Source organism: Scyliorhinus torazame, chromosome 2 (assembly GCF_047496885.1).
Source record: "Scyliorhinus torazame isolate Kashiwa2021f chromosome 2, sScyTor2.1, whole genome shotgun sequence".
NCBI classification, from domain to species: Eukaryota; Metazoa; Chordata; class Chondrichthyes; order Carcharhiniformes; family Scyliorhinidae; genus Scyliorhinus; species Scyliorhinus torazame.
In genome coordinates this window covers 360,894,960-360,920,419 of record NC_092708.1, presented here as the reverse complement: position 1 = coordinate 360,920,419, position 25,460 = coordinate 360,894,960, and the positions used below count along the sequence as shown (strand labels likewise).

General features: G+C 48.1%; 1 protein-coding gene across 2 annotated transcripts; it reads right to left on the bottom strand.

Moving 5' to 3' along the window:
• Positions 1-4,041: 4,041 nt before the first annotated feature.
• On the bottom strand, positions 4,042-24,375 carry chga (chromogranin A). Of its 2 annotated transcripts, XM_072492413.1 has the most exons (7): positions 24,044-24,366; positions 23,583-23,629; positions 23,353-23,446; positions 23,042-23,110; positions 21,438-21,539; positions 20,014-20,972; positions 4,042-4,523 (listed from the first exon to the last, which is right to left on the bottom strand). In XM_072492413.1, the coding sequence occupies exons 1-7, from the start codon at positions 24,087-24,089 to the stop codon at positions 4,440-4,442; spliced, it is 1,401 nt and encodes a 466-aa protein (XP_072348514.1). In that variant the 5' UTR covers positions 24,090-24,366; the 3' UTR covers positions 4,042-4,439. The 2 variants fall into 2 exon arrangements, with proteins under 2 accessions (XP_072348514.1, XP_072348524.1); XM_072492423.1 differs by lacking the exon at positions 21,438-21,539 and having other exon boundaries at positions 24,044-24,375.
• Positions 24,376-25,460: the final 1,085 nt, after the last annotated feature.

Genomic DNA, 25,460 nt, shown 5'->3' with positions numbered 1-25,460 from the left:
CAGCTGGCTGCCTCCACCTCAGATGTGCATCCTGGGGACACACCAAGACGTAGTGGTAGAGCTAGGAGGGCCAGGCATGTCGAGGATCACTGAGGGCACCGGGGGAGGGAGTGGAGTGGGGTGTGTAGGTAGGGGTTGGGGAAGGGGGGGTTGGGGGGGGGGTGCGGCACTATTGGTAATGGGGTATTGTACAGCACATTAAACAACTTTTTGCACACCCAATATGATACCTCTGTCACTTTCCTCCGCAGTGTGGGCTGAATCCCCGACCTTTTTCTCAGCTCTCCAGGGTGCTGCTCACCCTGCCTCTGGCCATGGACATGTCCCTCGAGCTGTGTCCCATCCTCTGGGTGTTCGGACGTTGGCTGCTGCGTGTGTGATGTTGATTCCCACACAGTGTCCAGGCATCAAGGTGCGATCGGAATGCAAGGCAATGACTCCCACATGCTACATGGCCTGCCCACCCATGGGAACCCACTCGGCATGTGTCAAGTGCTCACTTACTCAGGATTGCCAATTCCCTATTAGCGATTGCCTTCAGCCGTGCAGCCAGAAGGTTTGGCAGTCGGTGGAGGTTATGGGTGGTCGGTGGGGCAGACGGGCAGGTACAAGGGCTGCCCCTGGAAAGGGGTTGGGATCCAGGGTTTGGCATGGTGGTGCCGCACGCGATTGCCCTTCCCCCCCAGTTGCCCTCCCCCCAATGCCTCCCCCACCCCACCCTGCCATGGTGGCCCACGCCTGAAGAGGGCCCCCCCCCGCCCCCCCCCCCCCCCCCCCCCCCCCCCGCCGAGTCCTGGGACGGCAAGCCCAGGTCCTTTGCATGTGAGTAAAGATGGCTACTCACCTCCTCGGCTCCCCACAGAAGCCCTTCCACCACGTTCACGTTTCAAAAAGGAGTACTAATCAGCGCCAGCGTGACCACTTACTGGGGAGGCCACTGAATGCCGGGAGGCCGTTGGATGTGGAGTCGCTTTCGTTAATTGTATGGAAATGGGGCTAAACTGGTGGTAATTGGTTTCTCGCCACGCTACGGCGATTTCGCCTACAGGAGCGGGCTGGCTCGTTTCGCTTGAGGGCGAGTGTAACGAGGTCGGAAGATCACGCCTGTTAACTTTTTTTCTCTCTGCACAGGTGCTGCGTGACCGGCTGGGAGCCTTCTCGTGTTTTACACTATTGTTTCAGATTTGCAGCCTCTGCAGTATGTTATTCTTACTACAATTTAGGAAGTGATTTGCTATTGCACAGATCCTGGCACTTTCACCGCCTCGAGAACACTTAATACAAACCTGTAGCACCCAGCGTTAAATTGTGCTGTAATGAAAATTTATGGCATTTATTACTGGATCTTATGCAATGCCACATTACCTGTCTGATTTAAAGCTCCTTGAGACAAATGGCCAACAGGTCAGGGGTTATCTGTGGCTGGTGTAACGGGAGGTTTGTTGTCTTTTGAAGGACAATTGGCCAGGATTGAATAATGGAGATTTTTAAAATCTTGATATTTAATAGGATATTCCTTCTTCCTCACAATGTAGGCTTTTGCCCATTCTCTGGTTACCTGGGGATTGAGGAACAATGACCAGCGTCTTTGTGTTGAACATATTTGAGACATTATTTACAGGAAGTTCCTCCTGTTGGGCAGCACGGTAGCATTTTGAATAGCACAATTGCTTCACAGCCCATGTTCGATTCCCGGCTTGGGTCACTGTCTGTACGGAGTCTGCACGTTCTCCCCTTGTGTGCGTGGGTTTCTTCCGGGTGCTCCGGTTTCCTCCCACAGTCCAAAGATGTGCAGGTTAGGTGGATTGGCCATGCTGAATTGCCCTTAGTGTCCAAAATTGCTCTTCGTGTTGGGTGGGGTTACTGGGTTATGGGGATAGGGTGGAGGTGTGGACTTGGGTAGGGTGCTCTTTCCAAGAGCCGGTGCAGACTCGATGGGTCGAATGGCCTCCTTCTGCACTGTAAATTCTATGATCCTCTTATGCAGTTCCAAATATGCTATGCATGAGGGTATACAAATGACAAAACTATGAATGACAAACATAATGGGGGCCATTTTGAAGCAGGTTTGTGTGGGTGCGTGCGGGGAGTTGAATCTCCTGAGATCTATGTTGGGGCCCAACATTTTCCTGCCCTCTTCCAGTTGCAGAGAGGCTGGATTGAAGGTGAGTGGCGACCCCCTTGGATTTGTCAAGTAAGTAATTAAGGTAGTGGAGCTGGTTTAACCCTCGGTTCTGAATTCCTCTCAGCAATTCATCAGGGTCACGGAGGCCACTACACAGTGGGAAAATGTTTCTTTGGTGAAGCTGACAGGCTGAGAAGGCTTTGATCATTTACACTGAAGAGCTCCAGATATGACCAGGTGAGAGGCAGCTGTTCTTCTCTGAGAGAATGGTTCTCACTGCTTGACAGGCGATTGTCGATTGCTTGGAATGCACTTCATGTATCCAGCATTTCACTCGCCTTCAGTTACACGTTCCTGTTGCCAGCTTTCACCACAGCATGAGAGCAGCCTTTGAAACTCCACCCCTGCCAAGTGCCAAGAGCAAGAGGCCACACCATCACCTGCTGCTTCAGCAGAAGAAGTAGTTACGTTCTCCTCAAACTTCTCCTCAGCCATATGCACCTCTACTGGGCAGAGGGAATGGACAATGAGATGCAGCTGGAAGGAGGCTAGACCCCCAACACAGGGTTTACGGGCAGAGGTCCAGCACTCTCGACATGTCCGAGGTGCCTCAGGTGTCGTGGCTTTTTGTTGCTGACATCCGCAGCCACCGAGAATAAGGCCACCTTTCCAGTGGAGCAGGTAGAAATGCATTGCCAGTACCCACCAGGGTCCTAACTTGTCCAGCTCCTCCCCATAACTAAAGTCTCTCATCTTGGAACAAATCCGGTGTACCTTTCAAAGGGCCTTTATATCTTTCCTGAAGTGGGGAGTCCAGAATTGTCCACAGTACACTAGCTGAAGCTTAATCATTGATTTATTAAGTTTATGTATGCTTGTTTTTACATTCTATGCCTCTACTTATAAACTCAATCACTTTTTAAGTCACCATATCAACTTGCCCTGCCACTTTTCAAGGGGATAATGACCCAGGCCTCTGCTCATGTACACTTTTCAATATCTCTAATTTTATGGGCGGGATTCTCTGTGGCTGAAACTAAATGTTGATGTTGGGGCAGAATTTGTGGAGTTCTATGACAGCGCCGCACCAGGACGGATTCAGCTACCGTTAAGGGGCTAGCACCGGCGCCACATGGAACACAACGATTCCGATGAGAAATGGTGCTGGATTCGCCGGATTCCCTATTGACACTCAGGAGGCTGACAAGCTGCAGCCACATAGACACACTTCACTCCCCACACACATCATCCCAGCCAACAAGATGGCACTGGTTACCCTGGAGTGTGCCCATCCTGTTGGTAGAGAGTAACTAGGGGGGGTGGCCTGGGAGGACACCTATACGACCTGTGGCCCTAAGTACACAGTGGGCAGTCAGTGGTATGCGCAACTGCATGGCTGCCTTGCAAGCTGCGGCAATGGTGCTCTGTGCCCATCCACCCGACCCACAGCCCACCTCCTGCCCCCCCCCTCCCCCGCTACTCCCCCAGCCCTGGCAGAAGTCTCCCAGCCAGCGGCACTACTGTGAGAAAACTGGCAAAGTTGGACATTTTCTGTATCCCTGCTCTCTCCCTCAGCAGCCACCGGCGCCCGTTTCACGTTTTTTGGAAGCATAAGCGAACCTCGCCGTCGGGAATTCCCCCCGGTGGAGGCGGAGAGTCGCGGAGACCCGGAGAATACCGGGTCAGGCCCCCTAATGATATGCCAATGCGTTCACTGTATGTACGGAGTGGAGTGCATTGACGCCGCTGTCGAGGCACCGCAGAATTGCGATTTGGCGTGATACTGGCGCCCGCCACGATTTCGGCGTCAAAACTGATTCTCCAACCAATCGGGTTTCCCGATTCCAGCGTCCGCTGAGGGAGAATCCCGCCCAATTTCTTTTCAAATGAGGATGAGAAGAATAAAGCAAAAACCATGGAGTAAAAGTTGTTTTATTTTAATTACATAAATCGTATATAGAATGTACAATACAATTAGTCTGACTTGGTACAAATTTCCACCAAGTCCAATAATATTTTAATTTGAGTCATTTCTTCTATCGGGTAATCTAAAAAGCCATAGAATTTTAAACTATAAAGTAAAATATTGCAAACAGATTCTGCTATTGTAGAAAAAAGTATATGCAATGGGAGATCTAAATGATGCAAAATGATTAAATAAGCAAGTATTTAGCAGCACCTTGGAAAGAAAAACAGATGGAGAAAGTAGACCCCTAGAAAGCATTGATGATTTTGGTGCACTCGCTAAAATATTACTTATCAAACGGAGGTGCTGGTAGTTGCTTCATTATTACCGAGTTTTGTGACACTGGATTTAACTTCTGCGCATTTGATGTAACCTCCTTGCCATGGCTTCCAGTTCGCTTTCAATTGCTTCCAGATTTTCCAATTCTTGCTCCTGGGAAAATAGTAGGCATGTCTAAAAGTCAGTTATTCCTGAGGGGAACATTTCCACAAGAGTGCTGACCAATCTTTTTCACAGATGGAAAAGGATGACTTTCATTTATACAGCCCCTTTCATGACCTTCCTTCGCTCAGGCCCAACCAGCCTCCTGCTGGACTTCCCAACCACCGCTGATCTTCTCCTACTTGCTGGGGAGGGGTAGTGGCCCCTTCAGTTGGTTCAAGGGCAGGATTTGCCTGCCTTCTGCTAAATCTCAGCCAGGTCGGGGGCTGTCGGATAGGCGGGGGTGGGTGGGAGGGGCATCCCCTGGAGTATGGTAGGCTCGCTCCATCTGTTAAACCACCCGCAATGGACTGTAAAATTGTGCCCACAGTGACAGGATTGGGTGATTTGTGAGACTGGCTTCGCAAAGCCGCCAGGGCAAAGCTGAAAGTATTTCCCATCGACACAAAACTTGCAGTGTTAATTGGACTGTATTCTTAATCACACATTTAAAATCAGGTTCTGCACGCACACATTCTGCAGCCCCCACCCCCACCACCCTGCAACTACATCAAAGTAGTTGGTGCGGCAGACTTTACAAGCCAAATATATATTTTTTTTAAAGATAGCAAAATTGAGTTTTTAAAAAATAAATTTAGAGTGCCCAAATATTTTTTTTTCCTATTAAGGGGCAATTTAGTGTGGCCAATCCACCTAACCTGCACATCTTTGGGTTGTGGGAGTGAAACCCACGCAGACACAGGGAGAATGTGCAAACTCCACACGGACAGTGACCCAGGGCCGGGTTCGAACCTGGGACCCCGGCACCGTGACGCTGCAGTGCTAACCACTACGCCACCGTGCCGCCCTGCAAAATGGAGTTGATCCATGTAACAAGAGAATGATGTGTAGTCTTAGTGCCAAACTCATACCAATTTAATCCCGAAGTATGTTATTTTATTTGCTTCATTTAAGGTTTTGGCAACCAGTTGTACTTCTACTGGATTGAGGAATGTCAGTGAAATAGGTAAAACTAGGGTCGATCTGAAGAAGTTCTAGTTTATGAACATAAAATAACAGCAGATAAATAGGTTCCACCCATTAGACCGGCCTTAGCCCCCATCGTTTAGTTTCCTCTGCCTCATGAACACAGAACATGTAAGCTCTTCAAATATTTTGTCTCACATCAGGGGCGGGATGCTCCGCCCCCCGCCGGGTTGGAGAATCGCCGGGGGACGGCGTAAATCCTGCCACCGCCGGCCGCCAAATTCTCCGGCACCGGAGATTCGGCGGGGGCGGGAATCGCGCCGCGCCACGCCAGTTGGCCCGCGATGGGCCGAAGTCTCGCTGGTCTTATCCTGGTCCTGCCGGCGTGAATTGAAGCACGTCCCTTACTGGCGGGACCTAGCAGTGCGAGCGGGTTCTGGGGTCCTGGGGGGGGGCGCGGTGGCCTGGCCCCCGATCGGGGCCTACCGATCCGCGGGCGGGCCTGTGCCATGGGGGCACTCTTTTCCTACGCGCAGCCATCAGCCTCCACCATGGCCGATGCGTAGATGACACCCCCCCCCCCCCGGCCCATGCGCGCGGATGACGTCAGCAGCCGCTCTCGCCCCCGTGCGGACTTCCGCCATCTGGTGGAGTCCCTTCAGCCCTGGCTGGCGTGGCACCAAAGGCCTTCCACGCCAGCCGGTGGGACGGCAACCACTCTGGCGCGGGCCTAGCCCCTAAAGGTGAGGGCTTGGCCCCTAAAGGTGCGGAGGAATCCATACCTTTGGGGCGGCCCGACGACGGAGTGGTTCCCGCCCCTCCATCCCGCCGGGACCCCCTGCCCTGCCGGGTAGGGGAGAATCCCGGCCCAGTTGAATAGAACAAATTACGTTTACCATTATTGAGACTTACTGAATTAAGGGTTGACCCTGCATTATCTTGCAAACCACTGCCATCTTGGACATATTATCCACAAGCAATAGCATGAAATGCATGAATGTAATTGCACCCATCACCATCAAGGATTTTTAAATTAATGGTTAGGAGCTACAGTCTATAAATGATCAAATAAAGAGAAATTTTAAATGTTTTCGCTCTACTAGGAGCTGAAATCTGAAACAAGAGGTTCCAATTTACTGAAAACAATCAAATTAGGCACTGGTCCTACCAGCTAGGAAAAACTTTAAACAGCTAAGATCCACCGGTCGCATTCCAGTCTCCCTTGAGCACAGTGCAGCCAGTGAGTGCCAGGCGGGCCCTCTTGCAGGCTTCCTGACCGTCTTTGCGCCTCGCAGGATTCACTAAAGTCTCACGAAGCGCAGAATCTGAAACACATCCACAAGGGTGACTAAAAGCGCGCACCAAAGCCGGTTTTAAACCGGCCTAGACAAACGTACCCAGTATCCACAGGCAACGCAGGATTCATCGGCCTCCCCAGTGAGACCACAGCGAGGTGCCATTCAGTAGTGCCCCACACAAATGTGGACCAGGCGGAACGGCACTGGGGTGGGGGTGTCCCAGGCTATCGGAGACCCCTGGGTAGTCAGGGTCAGTGCAGAGTGGCCCCTGGCCATCACAGTGGAAAGCCAGGGTGGCACTGCTAAGCTGGCAGGAGCACTGCCTGGGGGCCAGGGTGCCCAAGTGCTAGGGTGGCACTGCCAAGGGTCAGGGCCCGAGGGGGGCAATGCCCATGAAAGGAGGGTGGAGGACGTTAGAAGAGTGGGGGAGTGCAGGGAAGGTAAGTAGGGGCCTCTGGTAGGTTTGAGGGTGATCGGTGGGGGTCCTGGAAGGAGGGGGTGCTGTAAGGGAGTTTGTTCGAGCCTGAATGGGGCTCCCAAGGACCCCATAGTGGGGTGTCCTCACTTGGGGGGAGTGGGGTTGTGCCCATATGTGTGGGGGTGACATTGCCCAAGGGTGGGAAGTGTGGAGGACCCACAAGCTCACTTAGATATCGGGGCACCCTTTCAAAAATGGCGGCCCTACCTCAAGAGTTCAGCTCCCCAGTGCTAAAAGAAATTCTAAGGGCGCAATTCTCCCAAACAATTTCTAAGTTAATTTGTGGTGGGTTTTTGAGTTACCTACCGCTATTCAATGACACTTGGGGCGTGATTCTCCAACCTCGTTACACTGTCGCTCAAGCGTAACAAGGCCTGTCAATGGCGGAAGAGGCCAAAAACGAGATCCGCGCCAGGCGCCAAACAGTTTGCGATGCAACCCGCCCACTCCCGTAGGCAAAATTCGGATCTCGCCGTAGTGTGGCGAGAAACCAATTATCAACACTTAAGCCCCAAGTCCATACAATCAATGAAAGCGACCCCATATCCAACGGCCTCACGTCATTCAGTAGGGGGAAGGGACCGGGACCCTTGGCTGGTGGGGCACTGGCTGGGGGGCCTTCCGCAGGGGTGGGTTGCCATGGGGTGTTGAGGGGAGGGGCTACCGCTCGTGGCACCACCATTCCAACCTCTGGATTGTGTGTACCCTTTCCGGGGGCAACCCTTGTATCTGCCCTTCTGCCCCAACCCCCACCCGTAACCCACAAGGCCTCTGGCCGTATGGCTGAGGGCTATTGCGAATAGGGAATTGGCAATCATGGTCAAGTGAGCACTTCACAGATGCCATGTGGATTCCCATGGGTGGACGGGCCTTGTAGCATGTGGGAGCCATTGCCTGGCATCCCAATGACATCCTGATGCCAGGACACTGTGCCTGAACACTGCGGGAGGCAACACCACACACTCAACGTCCGAACACCCAGGAATGGGACACAGCTCCGGGGACATGTCCACGGCCAGAGGGTGGGTGGGTGCCATGGGGAGTGGGAGATGCCCGGAGAGATGGGCAAAGGATCCAGGGCTCAGCCCGCATTGCGGAAGAAAGTGACAGAGGCTGTGCAAAGGGGTGGAACTCGGGGGAGCTGGTACCCACCGTCGCCACTCCATCGTCGGTGCCCATAGGGGCCAGAGGTTCACCTTGGGATGGAGGGAGGGGCAGCTGGTTCGAGCCCCGGCTGCCCCTGCATCATGGAATAGTGTAGATGGGCTTTAGATTGGTTTCACAGGTCGGCACAACATCGAGGGCCGAAGGGCCTGTACTGTGCTGTTATGTTCTATGCTGTACCATCTGGCTCTGCAGCCCGGACGGTTCTCCATTGTCTGCACCTTGTGTCAATGCCGTCGGTGATGCACCTCAGCAACTGGGACATACTCTGCAATGCCTCAGCAATGTCCATCCGAGATCAGGACATGTCCCGCAGAACCTTATCAAGGTCAGCCTGGTACAAGGTGACATCCCCCAGCGAGGTGGACATTCTGTTGAGACCTTCAGCCACGGCCGCCACCGACTACGTGTCACCTTGGACACCTTCACTCATGGTGCTGTCGTTGTGCACCAGGCTCTCCACTGCGGTCACCACCCTAGCGTTGACCTTGATGCCACGCATTGCCGGCGACATCTGCTGCACCTGTAGTCTCAGGGACTCCTCCAAGCGGCTATTAGATCTACTGCTGCGACACTGATAACTCCCTCGGAATGTCCCGGCCACACTCTAATGTCTCCATCAGCTCCGGGTAACCCACTTCCAGAGGATCAGCACCCAGCTGGCTCCTGGGATCCAGCAGCCCTCCGACTGCTGCCTCAGTGGTGTGGTGCTCACTAGATTGTGCCCCAGACGCTTGACCATTAGTATTTTCCATCGAGGTGCGTGTATGTGGTGGGGATGACAGCTGTGCCGCGATTATAACAGCGTCCTCGGAGCTCTCCTCCTCAGAGTCAGGAGAGGGACCGCCTGGGATGGGCTGGTTCCGTCGGCTGGAGGACCTGCGGGAGAATGGACATGTGGTCAGTGGGAAGGATGTGTCAGTCAGTAAGGCAATCAGTACTCACGTTTGACAGGTCCTCTAGGTGGAGCCTGATGGTTAGACCATAAGTCCATAAGACATAAAGCAGAATTAGGCCACTCGGCCCATCGAGTCTGCTCCGCAATTCAATAATGGCTGATATTTTTCTCATTTCCATTCTCCTGCCTTTTCCCCATAACCCCTGATCCCCTTATTAATGACGAACCTATCTATCTCTGTCTTAAGGAATTGGCCTCCACAGCCTTCTGAGGCAGAGTTCCACAGATTCACCACCCTCTGGCTGAAGAAATTCTTCCTCATCTCTGTTTTAAAGAATCGTCCTTCTAGTCTGAGATTGTGTCCTCTGGTTTTAGTTTTACCTACAAGTGGAAACATCCTCTCCATGTCCACTATATCCAGGCCTCGCAGTATCCTGTAAGTTTCAATAAGATCCCCCCTCATCCTTCTAAACTCCAACGAGTACAGATCCAGAGTCCTCAACTGTTCGTCATACATCAAGCTCTTCATTCCAGGGATCATTCTTCTGAACCTCCTCTGGACATTTTCCAAGGCCATCACATCCTTCCTTAGATACAGGGCCCAATACTCACAGTACTCCAAATGGGGTCTGACCAGAGCCTTATATAGCCTCAGAAGTACATTCGTGGTCTTGTATTCTATCCCTTTCGAAATGAATGGTAACATTGCATTTGCCTTCCTAACTGCTGACTGAACCTACACGTTAACTTTAAGTGAATCGTGAACAAGGACTCCCAAGTCCCTTTGTGCTTCTGATTTCCTAAGCATTTCCCCATTTAGAAAATAGTTTATGTCTAAATTCCTCCTTCCAAAGTGCATAACCTCACACCTTTCCACAGTGTATTCCATCTGCCACTTCTTTGCCCACTCTCTTAGCCTGTCCAAGTCATTCTGCAGCCACCCTGCTTCCTCAATACTACCTGTCCCTCTACAGATCTTTGTATCATCTGCAAACTTAGCAACAGTGCCTTCAGTTCCTTCTTCCAGATCATTAATGTATATTGTGAAAAGTTATGGTCCCAGCACAGACCCCCGAGGTACACCACTAGTCACCGGCTGCCATTCTGAAAAAGACCCCTTTATCCCTACTCCCTGCCTTCCCTGGGCAGGACTGGAACCAATGTCCTAGGGGGTGCTTTTGCTAACACTGTTGGGGAGGTTTTAAACTAATGTGGCAGGGGGATGGGAACCAGATTAGGAAGTTAGAGGTCAGTAACGAGGCAGCAACTAAAGCCAGTAACGTACTAGATAATAAACACAATGTGACTAAGGGGAAGAGTAGACAGGGAAGAGATGATGAACGCAAAGGGACAGGTGGTCTGAGGTGCATTTGTTTTAATGCGAGAAGTGTAGCAGGTAAGGCAGATGAATTTACGGCTTGGATTAGTACCTGGGAATATCATAGAATTTACAGTGCAGAAGGAGGCCATTTGGCCCATCGAGTCTACACCGGCTCTTGGAAAGAGCTCCCTACCCAAGGTCAACACCTCCACCCTATCCCCATAACCCAGTAACCCCACCCAACACTAAGGGTAATTTTGAACACTAAGGGCAATTTATCATGGTCAATCCACCTAACCTGCACATCTTTGGACTGTGGGAGGAAACCGGAGCACCCAGAGGAAACCCACGCACACACGGGGAGGATGTGCAGACTCCGCACAGACAGTGACCCAAGCCGGAATTGAACCTGGGACCCTGGAGCTGTGAAGCAATTGTGCTATCCACAATGCTACCGTGCTGCCCTTAATGATGTTATTGGTATTACTGAGACTTGGTTGAGGGAAGGGCAAAACTGGCAACTAAATATCCCAGGTTATAGATGCTTTAGGAGGGATAGAGAGGGAGGTAAAAGGGGTGGAGAAGTTGCATTACTGGTCAGAGATGATATCACAGCTGTGATTAAGGAGGGCATGATGGAGGATTTGAGCACTGAGGCACTATGGGTAGAGCTAAGAAATAGGAAGGGTGCAGTAACATTGTTGGGACTTTATTTCAGGCCTCCCAAAAGCGAGCGTGAAGTAGAGGTACAAATATGTAGACAGATTATAGAAAAATGAAGGAGCAATAGGGTGGTCGTGATGGGAGATTTTAACTTCCCCAACATTGAATGGGACTCATGTAGTGTTGGAGACTCCTGTAGTGTTGGAGGCGTAGATGGAGCAGAATTTGTAAGGAGAATCCAGGAGAGTATTTTAGAGCAGTATGTAAATAGTCCAACTCAGGAAGGGGCCATACTGGACCTGGTATTGGGGAATGATCCCGGCCAGGTGGTTGAAGTTTCAGTCGGTGATTACTTTGGGAATAGCGATCACAATTCCGTAAGTTTTAGAATAGTCATGGACAAAGACGAGAGTGGTCCTAAAGAAAGAGTGCTAAATTGGGGAAAGGCCAGTAACAAAATTCGGCAGAAGTTAGGGAATATGGATTGGGAGCAGCTCTTTAAGGGTAAATCCACATTTGAAATGTGGGAGTCTTTTAAGGAAAGGTTGATTAGAGTGCAGGACAGACATGTCCTTGTGTAAATGAGGGATAGAAATGGCAAGATTAGGGAACCATGGATGACAGGTGGAATTGTGAGACTAGCTAAGATGAAAAAGGAAGCATACATAAGATCTAGGCGAGTTAAAACTGATGAAGCTTTGGAGGAATATCGGGAAAGTAAGACAATTCTCACACGTGCAATAAAGAGGGCTAAAAGGGGGTCATGAAATATCTTTGGCTAACAGGGTTAAGGAAAATTCCAAAGCCTTTTATTCGTATATAAGGAGCAAGAGGGTAACTAGAGGAAGGATTGGCCCACTCAAAGACAAAAGAGGGAATTTATGCGTGGAGTCAGAGGAATTGGGTGAGATTCTTAATGAGTACTTTGCTTCAGTATTCATCAAGGAGAGGGACATGACGAATGTTGAGGCTAGGGATGGATGTTTAAATACTCGAGGTCAAGTCAGCATAAGGAAGGGGGAAGTTTTGGGTATTCTAAAAGGCATTAAGGTGGACAAGTCCCCAGGTCCATGTGGGATCTATCCCAGGTTACTGAGGGAAGCGAGGGACAAAATAGCTGAGGCCTTAACAGATATCTTTGCAGCATCCTTGAGCACGGGTGAGGTCCCGGAGGACTGGAGAATTGCTAATGTTGTCCTTTTGTTTAAGAAGGGTAGCAGGGATAATCCAGGGAATTATAGACCTGTGAGCTTGACGTCAGTGGTAGGCAAACTGTTGGAGAAGACACTGAGGGATAGGGTCTATTCTCATTTGGAAGAAAATAGACTTATCAGTGATAGGCAGCATGGTTTTATGCAGGGAAGGTCATGTCTTACAAACCTAATAGAATTCTTTGAGGAAGTGACAATGTTAATTGATGAGGGAAGTGCTGTAGATGTCATATACATGGACTTCAGTAAGGCGTTTGATAAAGTTTCCCATGGCAGGTTGATGGAAAAAGTGAAGTCGTATGGGGTTCAGTAGTTGAGTGGAATAGGATTGTTTTCGTTGGAAAGACGGAGGTTGAGGGGGGACCTGATTGAGGTCTACAAAATTATGAGAGGTATGGAGAGGGTGGATAGCAACAAGCTTTTTCGAAGAATGGGGTGTCAATTACAAAGGGTCACGATTTCAAGGTGAGAGGGGGAAAGTGTAAGGGAGATGTGCGTGGAAAGTTTTTTACGCAGAGGGTGGTGGGTGCCTGGAACGCTTTGCCAGCGGAGGTGGTAGAGGTGGACACGATAGCATCATTTAAGATGCATCTAGACAGATATATGAACGGGCGAGGAACAGAGGGAAGTAGATCCTTGGAAAATAGGCAACAGGTTTAGATAAAGGATCTGGATTGGTGCAGGCTGGGAGGGCCGAAGGGCCTGTTCCTGTGCTGTAATTTTCTTTGTTCCGCAAGGCAGCCAATCCTCTATCCATGCCCTTAACACCATGAGCTCTTAACTTATTTTACAATCTCCTATGCGGCACCTTGCCAAAGGCCTTCTGGAAATCTAAATAAATCACGTCCACTGGTTCGCCTTTGTCTACCTTCCTTATTACCTTCTCAAAGTCTCTAACAGATTTGTCACACATGTTCTCCCCTTGACAAAGCCGTGCTGACTCAGTCCTATTTTAGTCTACTTCCAAGTACTGCGCGATCTCATCTTTAATAATGAACTCTAAAATCTTGCCAATGATTGCCAACGACTGAAGTCAGGCTAACCAGCCTATAATTTCCCATCTTCTGCCTCCCTCCGTTCTTAAACAGCAGTGTTACATTAGTTGGTTTCCAGTCCTCTGGGACCCTCCCTGTCTCCAGTGATTCCTGAAAGATCACCACCAATGTCTCCACAATCTCTTCAGCTAACTCCTTCAGAAACCAGTCCAGGTGATTTATCGACATTGACACCTTTCGGTTTCCCCAGAGCCTTCCCCTTAGTGATGGCTGCTATACTCACCTGTGCTCCCTGATTCTCCTGGCGCTCTGGCATCCCATTGGTGTCTTCCACTGTGAAGACTGATGCAAAGTTCTTCACCTCTGTGGCGTCCGCCAGCATCCACGTTGGGGACCGCCCTGTCCTCAGCCACACTGGTCATCTCCAGGGCCCCCTCCTCGAACGAGGTGAGGATTCTGATGTCCAGCACCCCACCGCCAGTCTGGACCCGATCCCGCCGATTGTGGGAGAGCTTTCCTGAAGAGGCAGAGAGGGCATCATTAGCCACATGTGTGGTTCACAGTGGCAGGAGAGGGGGGATGAAGGAGCGGTTGAAGGAGGAGTTGGAAGGGGGGAGGGTCTTGGGGGTATTGGTGTCTACTCAGTCGGCTGCCCGGTGTAGGTCATTGACCTTCTTCTGGCACTGAATCCTCTTGGTCACACTCCCCGAGCTGGCTGCTGCTGCCACCTCGTCCCAGCAAGCACTGGCTGCCATATGCCTCACCCTCTGGGACCCTCGGGGAAACAGAACATCCCTCCTGGCGTCCACCGCCCCAGGAGCCTCCCCAGTTCAATGTCCCCGAATCTTGGGGCTGGTCTCCTCGACCCCATTGTTGCGAGCTGGATGGGGTTGGCTGGGCAAGTGCAGTTTCAGTGCTGCTTGACCTTTTAGCGGGGGGCTGGCAAGCACGGTCCTGGCGAATCAGCTGACGGGTGCGGCAAGAAGCCCATGATACCTCGTTAAGTGGACCAATTAACGTTGAATAGCATTGTCAGCCTCGCTGGACTGAGCACCGCGAAGCTCGTGGCAATTCCTGCTCGCTACCACACTTATAAATTCTTCCGGAGAATCGAGCCCAGAATCTTTGAATATTTTTAAGGCAGACCTAGATATATTCTTGATTGAAAAGGGGGTTAAAGGTTATCGGGAGTAGGCAGGAATGCGAAGTCGAGATTATAATCAGATCAGGCATGATCTTATTGAATAGTAGAGCAGGCTCGAGGGGCTGAGTGGCCTACTCCTGCTCCTAAATTGTTTGGCTCCAGGTTCAGTGGTTTTAATTTGAAAATGACGTCTCCACCCCCTAGCCTCTGTCTCTTCCCAACCTTTGAGGCTGTCATTCACTCCCCGTCTTCCACTTAACTCTGCTCTCAGCTTCAAGTAGGACTTCACTAAATGATACAATCAGCACTTAGCGCCCAGAGTACCCACAAGTAATACCACAGGACATCGGCAATGGACGTACAATTCTTTTCATAAATAAGCGGTTAAAAAAACTTACATAAAGTTCGCTAGTGGAGCATTGATGAACTGTTTGACACAGAAGGACCAACTCTTGCCATGCTGCCATTGTATCTGAATCTCAGCTGAACCATTGGATAGGGGGAATGAGGAAACCGTGGATGAGGAATACAGGTTAACCCTCAGCACACCCAATGTAGGCCAAATGTAGCTAATTGACAAAGGGCACCCAATAGAAGTTCTATTGGTGCATTTGTATAAAGGTGCAAATGAGGAAGTGAAATTCATTATACAGTAGCCACGTTTCCAAATTGGTGCTCATGCTTTTCTTGGATCTTCAAGTGCAATGCCATTGATGTTGGAATGCAATTTATTTAGCCAATCACAAGTAATTTAGTTTGCATTCAACTCTAGTATTGTTGTAAAGTGGTTTTGATTTGAGCCAAAGCTTGTAGTTTGTGTTAATGCAGCCAGAAATTGGGGTTCGGGCCTCAATCTGACACCAGAACAAAGTGAAATGAGTTGGTGGTCTCACTTCACTTTGCTTCAGAGGCACTTTAAACGCAATGCCAGATTTGTATTTCACAAGTTTAACATTGGTGCAAGGCTGAAAGTGTTTTCCATCAACACGAAACTGGCAGCGTTAATTGGACTTTATCCTTAATCACACATTTTAAATCAGGTTCTGCGTACACGCATGCTGCTTCCCTGAAATGATGTGCCTTTTGTTCTTGGATTTGCATTTATGATTCCTTGCTGTAGCACCTCACCACATTTATGAAGCAAGTGAGGTGGAAAATTCTGAAATTGCAAAACGCACCCATGCATTTATTACATGTTTGTATGCCTATTTTGTGATTAAATACATCCATAAACTTGATATGAACTCACCACCATTTCTTTTTAAGCTGGAATTGTATCAGGTAATGAGCTAAGTCAATTTCTTTCCCGGTGTCTACGCTCTCTAGTATATGCACTTTCTGGAAACTATCAGGGTTAAAAGCATCTCAGATGAATCAATGCTGTTATTCAGTGAGCATCTAAACTATGCACATCCGAAGGGGACCAAGTTCAATCCTTGGTCTCTGGGGTTAGCAGATCATAGTTGTGTTAATGGTCTGGGGTACTACAATTGGCCTTGCTAATAATCATTTCTGCTCCTGATCAGTGTCCAGGAGTCCATGTCAGTCATACCCATTTGTGGACATCAGCTGAAAACAATATCATCTTGGTCGCATTGCTTTCATTGAGAAAAGGACAGTGCAAAGCAACTTCCTCCAGCGGGACTTAAAACCTTGAGGAGGAGAGATAACTGGGACAAAATACAGCCACATATAAATACTATTTCTTGGCAATAGTGATGTTGGCCTCTTATCCATCCCCCATGCTCAATGCTCTAGCATTGACAGCCATGGTTTCAGCTGCCTCGACACTAAGCTCTGGCATTCCCTCCTTCAACCCACCTCACTCTCCCAGACATTAAGACATTCTTTTAAGCCTATCTCTTTAACCATGCTTTCAGGCCTAATATTTCCTTATGTGGCCATACATTACATTTTGTTTGATGTAAAGTGCTGTCAATTTCCAGCTGACCACTTCAAAATCACTCAAGCCTGAAGGGAGATGACTGAAAAGCACTTAACTCTGCTTGAAGTGGTTGATGCTTTTAAAAATTGCCTAGAGCACGTCAGAGATACTCGAGCATGAAGGGAGGTGAATGGAGCAAAGATGACAGCTGTGTGTGTGTGGAAGCTGTCAATCGCAGCTTAAGGATCTGAAGTGGTGAAACATAACTGACTGCTTTTCTCTTTCCAGGAGTTGACACTTGGTGCTTCCTGTGTCTGAGCCAGCAGGTGTATTGCCCAAGTGAGTGTTACAACAGTAATTTGTTTCACTGCCTCTGTCTGGACTGCTCTCTAGCACCTCTCTTTTCTGGGGGGGCTTCTAGACAGGGGTTTTCTGTGGTGTCTCTTTATTTAGGGGGTGATCTCTTTATCTAGGGGGTGGTCTCTTTATTTAGGGGGTCTCAGGGTGGGGGGGGGGGCAGTGGGGTGATCTGGTTGGGGTGGGCAGGTCTTACGTTATTGGGGGGAGGGGGGGGTGGCCCTCAGATGGACTTTGGGGAATGACCTCCTTGGCCCACCACAAGGTCCATGTTTGCCCATACTGGTAGTATTTCTCGCCCACGTGGTTCCAGCCCAGAAGACCGGAGAATCACGCGAGCCCGGTGAATATGGTGCCCAGCCCGTTAAATGGGTCTTAATGACCTATTTGTATTCTCCAGTTGGCACATGAGTGCGAACCTCAATCGTGCCACCACCGGAGGATTGGGAATGGATCGACGTCCATCACGTTTTCTCCCCGCGCTGGATTCTCCGCCTCACCGTGAACTCCACTACTGCCGGCGCAAGGCGCAGAATTTTGCCAAGATCTTTGTCTGCTTCTGTGGGTTATCCAATACCATTGTTACCACCTGACATGGCGTGACCAGCCATCACATTAAGGGTAAGTGACAATACGATAAAGACTTCAGTAAGCATCCACAGGTAAACAAAACTGAATGGACGGCCTTGACAGCACTGGGTGTTCTAGCTTTTCTCTCACTATGGAAACCCTTCAATGTTTGATGGTAATGGTTACTATATTTAGAAATGGCTTAACTCACTTAATAAATTGGTTATTATTTTTAGAATAATATGTACAGGGTGAAGTGACCCACTTTAGCTAGTCAAACCATACATGATTTTTAAAAAATTAACTGCGAGCTTCTTTTACACGTTAATGCATGGTAGATTGAAAGCAAGTATTGCTACGATTGACTATGGATAACTGAGCTTTCCATTATAATCTAAAAGAATTGCAAGATTAAGCCTTAAAATTATAAAATAGATATTTATTTATGGTGTCTATTTTAACTTTTATAATTTTTGTTCAGTATTTTGTACTTTATTTCTTAATCTTTCTCGCCCCTTTTCACTGTACCTCTATTTATGCCAATTCCCTTCCCACACTCAGTGGTGCACTAAAGCAGACTTTTTGTCTGTTTCCATAGGCTAGCAATTCCTGGAACAGGTCGCTGGTCTGTCGCCAGAGCTTATAGCTCCATTCCACATCAAGTGTGGCTGACCAGGAGTCTCTCTTGCTCTTACCACCACCCATTGGTGTGTTGGAAGGATTTGCAGGTTGACATTCGACCTGTTTGACCGCGTTATGACCCTGGGGTGGGACTCAAACCCGGAGCTTCTGGCTCAGAGACAGGGATGATACCCACTATGTCATAAGACCTCCTACTTCTATTTATGCATTATTGCTATAGGTGAGCCCAGTCACTTGTCATATTACTTCAGAATTAATGTTGTGAATTCCATGCCACACCACATTACACTTGTAGTGATCGAAGGTGCCTTCATTTTTGTGATTCATTTTGTAAAGTGATTCATTTTTGGGAGGAAAACATGTAGAGACAATATAAAATAAAGGGGATGCAGGCGCAGAGTGACCTTTGTGATTATACGCACAAGTCATTGAAGGTGGCAGGACAGGTTGAGAGAATAGTAAATAAAGCAGACAGTATCCAAGGCTTTATTAACAGGGGCATAGAGTACGGAGGTTATGCTGAACTTGTATAAGGCATTTGGCCTCAGTTCGAGCATTGTCTACAATCCTGGGTGCCACACTTCAGAAAGGATATTAAGGCATTGGAGTGAGTGCAGGAAAGCTTCAAGAGAATGAGGAACTTCAGTTACGAAGATAGACTGGAGAAGTTAGGACTATTTCCCTTGGAAAAAAGAAGCCTGAGAGGAGATTTGACTAAGGTATTCAAAATCATGAGGGGTCTGGGCAGGGTAGATGGGGATAGGTTGTTCTCACTTGTGAAAGGATCAAGAATGAGGGGGATACAGATTTAAGGTAACTGGCAAAATAGTTTTCACCCCACGAATGGTTAAGGGCTAGAATGCACTGCCTGAGAGCTCAATTGAAACATTCGAAAGGGAATTAGAGTGTTATATGAAAAGGAAGAATGTGTGTGACTGCGATGAGAAGGTGGGAGGCTGGCACTAAGTGAATTGCTCATTCGGAGTGCTGGTACTGGCATGATGGGCTGAAAGGCCTTCTTCTGCGCTGTGACAATTCTCTGATTTCCCTGCCATGCATTTTGTTTTTAACACTACTCTTATTATAAAACACCATTCATCATTTGGGGTAGAACAGATGGATTACCCATCATAAACTCACATGGATTCATTGCCATTGATTTCCAAAATTACAACCCATATCTTCTGGCTGGGCAATGCCATATGAATCCTGCAAATAACAATCTAGACATGTCTTTCATAGAATTTACAGTGCAGAAGGAGGCCATTCGGCCCATCGAGTCTGCACCGGCTCTTGGAAAGAGCACCCTACCCAAGCCCACACCACCCTATCCCCATAACCCAGTAACCCCACCCAACACTAAGGGCAATTTTTGGACACTAAGGGCAATTTTGGACACTAAGGGCAATGTAGCATGGCCAATCCACCTAACCCGCACATCTTTGGACTGTGGGAGGAAACCGGAGCACCCGGAGGAAACCCACGCACACACAGGGAGAACGTGCAGACTCCACACAGACAGTGACCCAGCCGGGAATCGAACTTGGGATCCTGGAGCTGTGAAGCAATTGCGCTAACCACTATGCTACCGTGCTGCCCACGGTCTTGCTCCTGGGGTCTGAGTCTTGTCATGCTGAAAAGCATCATAACGAAAGACAGTCATTGCCTTGATGAGCTGGCTTCTCCCCAAGGGCAGAGATTGGGAACTCACAAGTAGCTGCACATCTACTGGAGGGTCACTCACCACCCCCACTCCAGAGGAAGTAGTGGCTTACAGAAACTAACTTATTACGAGATTACACCTCCTTAGCAGCTCACCACACACCCATGACTACGATCACCACCAATGGGAAGCACCAGAGTTAAAATAAACTTAAAATGATACAAACCTCATTTTTCCGATTGGCACTTCCCTCCTCTTCTTTCTCTTTCTTATCTTCCGTTTCCGTCCTTTTACGTGGGTATGGTGGAATGGGTTTCTTCTTCCTTATACCTTCCTCGGAGTGAGATCTTCTGTTCCCCCATGAGTATTGGGAATAACTCAATTTGTTGTGTGGATTGGGATTTGCACGTCCAGTAAATTTACTTTTTCTCTCTAACACACCTCTGTCTTCATCACTCATTTCTCCATGTTTTTTTGAGTTCCGCTCTGGGGCCAGTTCACCCATCTTCTTCCATTTTTTTCTTTCCTCCCACTCTTCTTCAGATAACCCGTCCTTTTCATCGCTGATATTTGAGTATTCATCTTCTTCCACATCTTCATCCTCTGAATTCTGGTGGCTCATGTTGTTCTCATTGGCCCTTATGTCTTCTTCGGAGACCGTTCCATCACCCTCCAGCTCTGAAAGATCCTTGTCTTCACTTTGGTTTCTGTCCACTTCCCTGGTTTCTCCATCTTCTTGTGAACGTTGTTCATCATTAGAAAGTGCCTCATTCTTATTGCCATTGTAATCACTGTGGTCTTCCTCAAGCTCTTCCCCACTCTCTTTGCTTTTACCTTCATCCACTTCCTCTTCCTGGGCATACACGTCTTCAATTTGTTCACTTTCTTCTGGACTATGCTCCTCACTTCGACTGTGATCCTGGGACTGCTGCACAAAGGACTCCTCTTCAGAGGAGTCATTCTTCACTGGCGCTTCTCTTACTGCCTCTTCCTTTTCTGTTGCCATATCTCTACTGTCAGCTACATCGCTGTTGGAATCGGTAGATTTATCCTTCTTTGTCAGAAAGCTGTATCCACTGACATTTGGCTGTGTTCCCTCTATGCTGTCCTGTTCTTTGTCCTTTATTTCCAATGTCTCAGCAGATGATCCTTGCTGTTCCTCTGTGGGGGTTTCATGTGATTTATCTGCAGAGTAATCAATACGGCGAGTGAACTTTCAAGAATTCATTTGGATTAATTGCTTTTACTCATAATAGCACTCAGGGGCACAAATTTCTTGTTCAAACATTGATTTCTAAGGGGAGCAAAGACAGACTAAAGCTTGCTGAATAATCACTTAATGAGTATTATTATGTTAAATTAATGCTACTTTCATTTTTTTAAACAATGTACACATAGCAACTGCGCAAATCAGGATATCACCGATGCCACGTTTATGCAATATAATCGATTTTAAACAGTCCTCGGTGATACCTGTAAACTAAAATTGCTGTGACATGCAACTTGATTCTGGCAATGCGCCACAAATATTATTAGCCAACTTTACATTACTTCCAAACAACCAGATGGTCTGCAACTCAATAGGCATTTGGATTACACCGAGACTCTCCAACATGCGCTAAGGATTAGGTGGGTTACCTCTACACTAACCTGCTGATGATATTGTTTTGTCAATGTGATTCTTGACAGCAACAGCTAAGTTGTCATTGAAATCACTGCTCTGCTTTTTATGTAGCTCTTTCTCATTGGCCCCTGCACCAAAATGTCAAAGAAAAGGCATTATTAGAAAAAAGTAATGAACCTTATGACCTTATCCAGAGCTTTGGACTTTTAGGCAGGGTGGGTTGTATGAGTGGTTGGGCATATCATCCTTTTTCACATGACCTTTTCCAGATGTTCCCATTTACTGTGTCCTTGATCATATCCGTTTCAAAAATTGTCCTCACCTTGAGGATGGCATTACTCGCAGCTTATTATGTCTCCAGTTAATATAGAACTTCACAGTAACCCAAGAAGACCTTTTATTACGGACTATCAGGTTTCAATAGAGTTTGTGGCGATGGCTTTATAGATAAAATCTTCCTAATAGCATTAGATTGCCGTCTGTGTGTTTAATTGTGCAGACTGCACTGAAAAGTATGGATGACTATTAACTTCCATGGCAAACGCTGGCTCAGCGTTTCAAACATTGGTAATTATTTTGAAATAATGATCTATTTCGTTGAAGTTGATCCTCCAAACCAGTGCTCCAACAATGAGAATGGGCCTGGCTGGAGTTACAGCTGTCGTAAAAATCATTGTTTTCGCTGCTAAGACCCCCAGGAACTCTGCCCAAATGTCTTTACGCTTTTGGGTTCAGCATGATTTGTCCTCAAGGAGAGAGTCCGCACTCAATATTGGGAACAAACAGAACTCTGACAGACATTTGCAGATTCGTCAGTGGCTTGATTGGGGTGGCCTGGTAGCACAGTGGCTAGCACTGTTGCTCATAGCTTCGGGTTCCCAGGTTCGATTCCCACTTGGGACACGGTCTGTGCGGAGTCTGCACGTTCTCCCCGTATCTGCGTGGGTTTCCTCCGGGTACTCCGGTTTTCTCCCACAATCCAAAGATGTGCAGGTCAGGTGGATTGGCCATGCTAAATTGCCCTTAGTGTCCAAAAAGGTTAGGTGGGTTACTGGGATAGGGTGGAGGTGTGGGCTTAAGTCGAATGCTCTTTTCAAGGACCGGTGCAGATCGATGGGCCGGATGGCCTCCTTATGCACAGTAAATTCTATGATTCTATGATTTCTAAATATAGTGATGGTTTTTTCTAGAAATGCAGCAGCCAAAAAAAAAACTTCTTCAAAGTTGATCGCTACCCACTATGGCAGGTTATCCAGTGCTTTATTGAAACCTGATTTAATTAGAGTCAAATGCGCATCTGGGTCAAGTTTGATTTGAATCTGTGTAAATTTTTCCACACCACATGTTCACTGCAGCAGTCACAGCGACTTATAAGAAGTCACTTAGAGAGGTTTTAATTAAATGAAGGTAACAGTCATCATAGGGAAACAATGGCTGCAAAACTATTTTTTTTTCCAATCGGGGGGGGCGGGGGGGGGCGGTGGGGGTGGCAGTGGTTTATGGAGGATCTGGGTAATGTACCGTGGGTGTCAGATTGGTGTTTAGTGGGGCACACAGCCAGCGAGTCTGGCACTATTTCAGACTCAAGTCTTAAGCATTACAAGTCTCCTGGTTTACAGTTACACAGTACCTTCGGCCGCAATCTCTTGCAATTCTCGAAGCAGATTCTGATGTCGAAGCACAGAGATGATTCTCTCATCTGCACAGAATAGGAAAGCTAATCAGCATTAAAAATCCCAGAATGTGACCGCTTTGTCCTAGTTTGCATTTTCATGGCAAGGTGAACTGTAGATTTCAGTCTGTTAACCTGTAAATAGCTATATAATTTTTATATTTATCTCACACTAGTAAAGATTAATTGATTTACAGTGATACTGGCGTTGGAAATTAACTTAACGAGGAAAGGGTAATAGAGAATGATATGTGATGAAATCAACCTACCTCCCCTGAGAACATCCATGCATTGCTGGCTGATTGGCAAAGGGCTGGGTTTGGACAGAGTGTCGGAGATGACCTCGACAACACACCTCATCACCTAGACAGGAGAGAGCAGGGATCCGTTAAGTGTTGTTTTGGGGGGGATAAGTTCCCAGCCCCACCCAAGGGAAAGGCGTCCAAGGTCAAAAAGAGGTCAAACAACAACACCCCACGGAGACTTGTCTCTATCTTACCTTGGCGTCGGCTGTCGATGGCTCAATGGGCACAGGAGAGGAGGAAGCTGTAACAGAGAGAGAGAGAGGAAACAAAAACACAAGGGGAAATGTACATGTGAAAGGAATTTCAGAACCTGCCTGCGCGGGGTGGGGGAGGGTCAAGACTTGGGAGTTTGGAAAGAGCGAAATAAACATGCAATTTCTTATGAGCACTTTATTCCTACACCAACGACCGATCTGGAAGCCACTGGCGGCAAACTGGGTATTTGGAGCCTGCAGCAGAGAGGGAGAGAGAGAGACGGGGCCAGCTCCTCGCCTCTCTCAATCCTCCTCTGTCCTTGGTGCTGAAAGGGGTCATTCCCGTCTCTCCATCACTCCTAATTCCTAACCACTTATTTTCCCTTTATATATACATATATAACCACTCTATATCTACCATATAGTTATCCAGAAAGAGGAAACTAATTAATCGTCCTTACCTTGAATCGCAAGTAAAAGAACATTGAAAAATGCCAATGCTATCATCTTTTTTTTTTAAACCTCCCCCTTTTTGCAGGATTCTCAATAGATGCAACAACAGCAAATTAAACAAAAAACAGCCCAGAGCGTGCTTTCTCGTGAAGCACTCCCCTCTCTCTGCCCTTCAAGAATGAAACAAAAAAAAAGACCAGAGAATGTCCCGATGGGATGACTTGGGGGGGAGAGAGGCTGGAGGGCTGGAGGGCTGGTTGTGCTGAGCTGTGCTGCCTGGCTGCTGCAGCACTCCTGCGAACAGCGTGCACCGCAGCAGCAGCGATTCCAGCTTTAAATCCCAGCAGCCGGATGTGACATCGAACAGAATCGACTGAAATCCCAGCAGCGTCCAAGGCAGGAGCCAATCCAGGTGAGGAAAAAGCAAAACCGTCCACAATCCACCTGGCACCCAGCAGCTTCTGACTCTGGCAGACAAAGGGGAAAAAAGGTTTCCAGGAAAGCCACTCTCTCTCCCTGTGCCCAAGCACTCACTGATGGCCGGTTAGCTCGGGGGGGGGGGGGAGGTCGCCAGAAGGTTCACCGCGAGAAAACAAAAAGCCAATTGTATCTGAAGCATCCCGGGATCAAAACTTGTGAGGGTGGAATACAAGTTGTCAACACTTGGAGACTTAGCTCTGAGTTTCTGCATCAGGGTTAAAATGTAATTTTTTATGTAGAGAATATTGTTATGTATGTTTTTTTAATGGCTTTTGAGTATTCCAACCCTCCCCTCCATTCATTAGCGTTTTTAAAGTACCCTGTTATCCAAAATGTTTGTTATTAAAGAAGTAATATTTGCATTTATATAGCGCCTTTCCCAACCACCAGAGACCACAATCTCAGCGTGCTTTACAGCCAATGAGACACTTTTGAAGTGCAGTCACTTTTGTACAGCAGCTAGAGCAAGCTCCCACAAACAGCAATGTTGATGGTGACCTGATCATTTGTTTCTGTGATGTTGGGTTGGCTCACACACTGGACATGATGCCCCTGTGCTACTTTCAAAGACATCCACCCGAGAGGGCAGACATGGCCTCATTGTAACATCCAAAAGCCAGCACTTCTGACAGTGCAGGACTCCATCAGTCGTGCAACTGAGTGCCAGCCTTGATTTTGATGCTCATATCCTTGAGTGGGATGTTATTCAAAATACTGCACCCGTTGGCAATCTGAAAAAAGGAACTCAAAACGCTGGGAATATTCAAAAGGCTAATAACTGTGCATGGGCAAGGACCACGCCTGAAATGTTCTTTGTTCTCCCTGGTCTGATAATTCAACAATATAACTTGAACCATTCATGGCAAAGGAGCAAAATGGCTGCACTTTGGTGCGATTATCAGAATGCCATTTGTAAGTTTGCAAAAGATTAGTTCTTAGATCTGT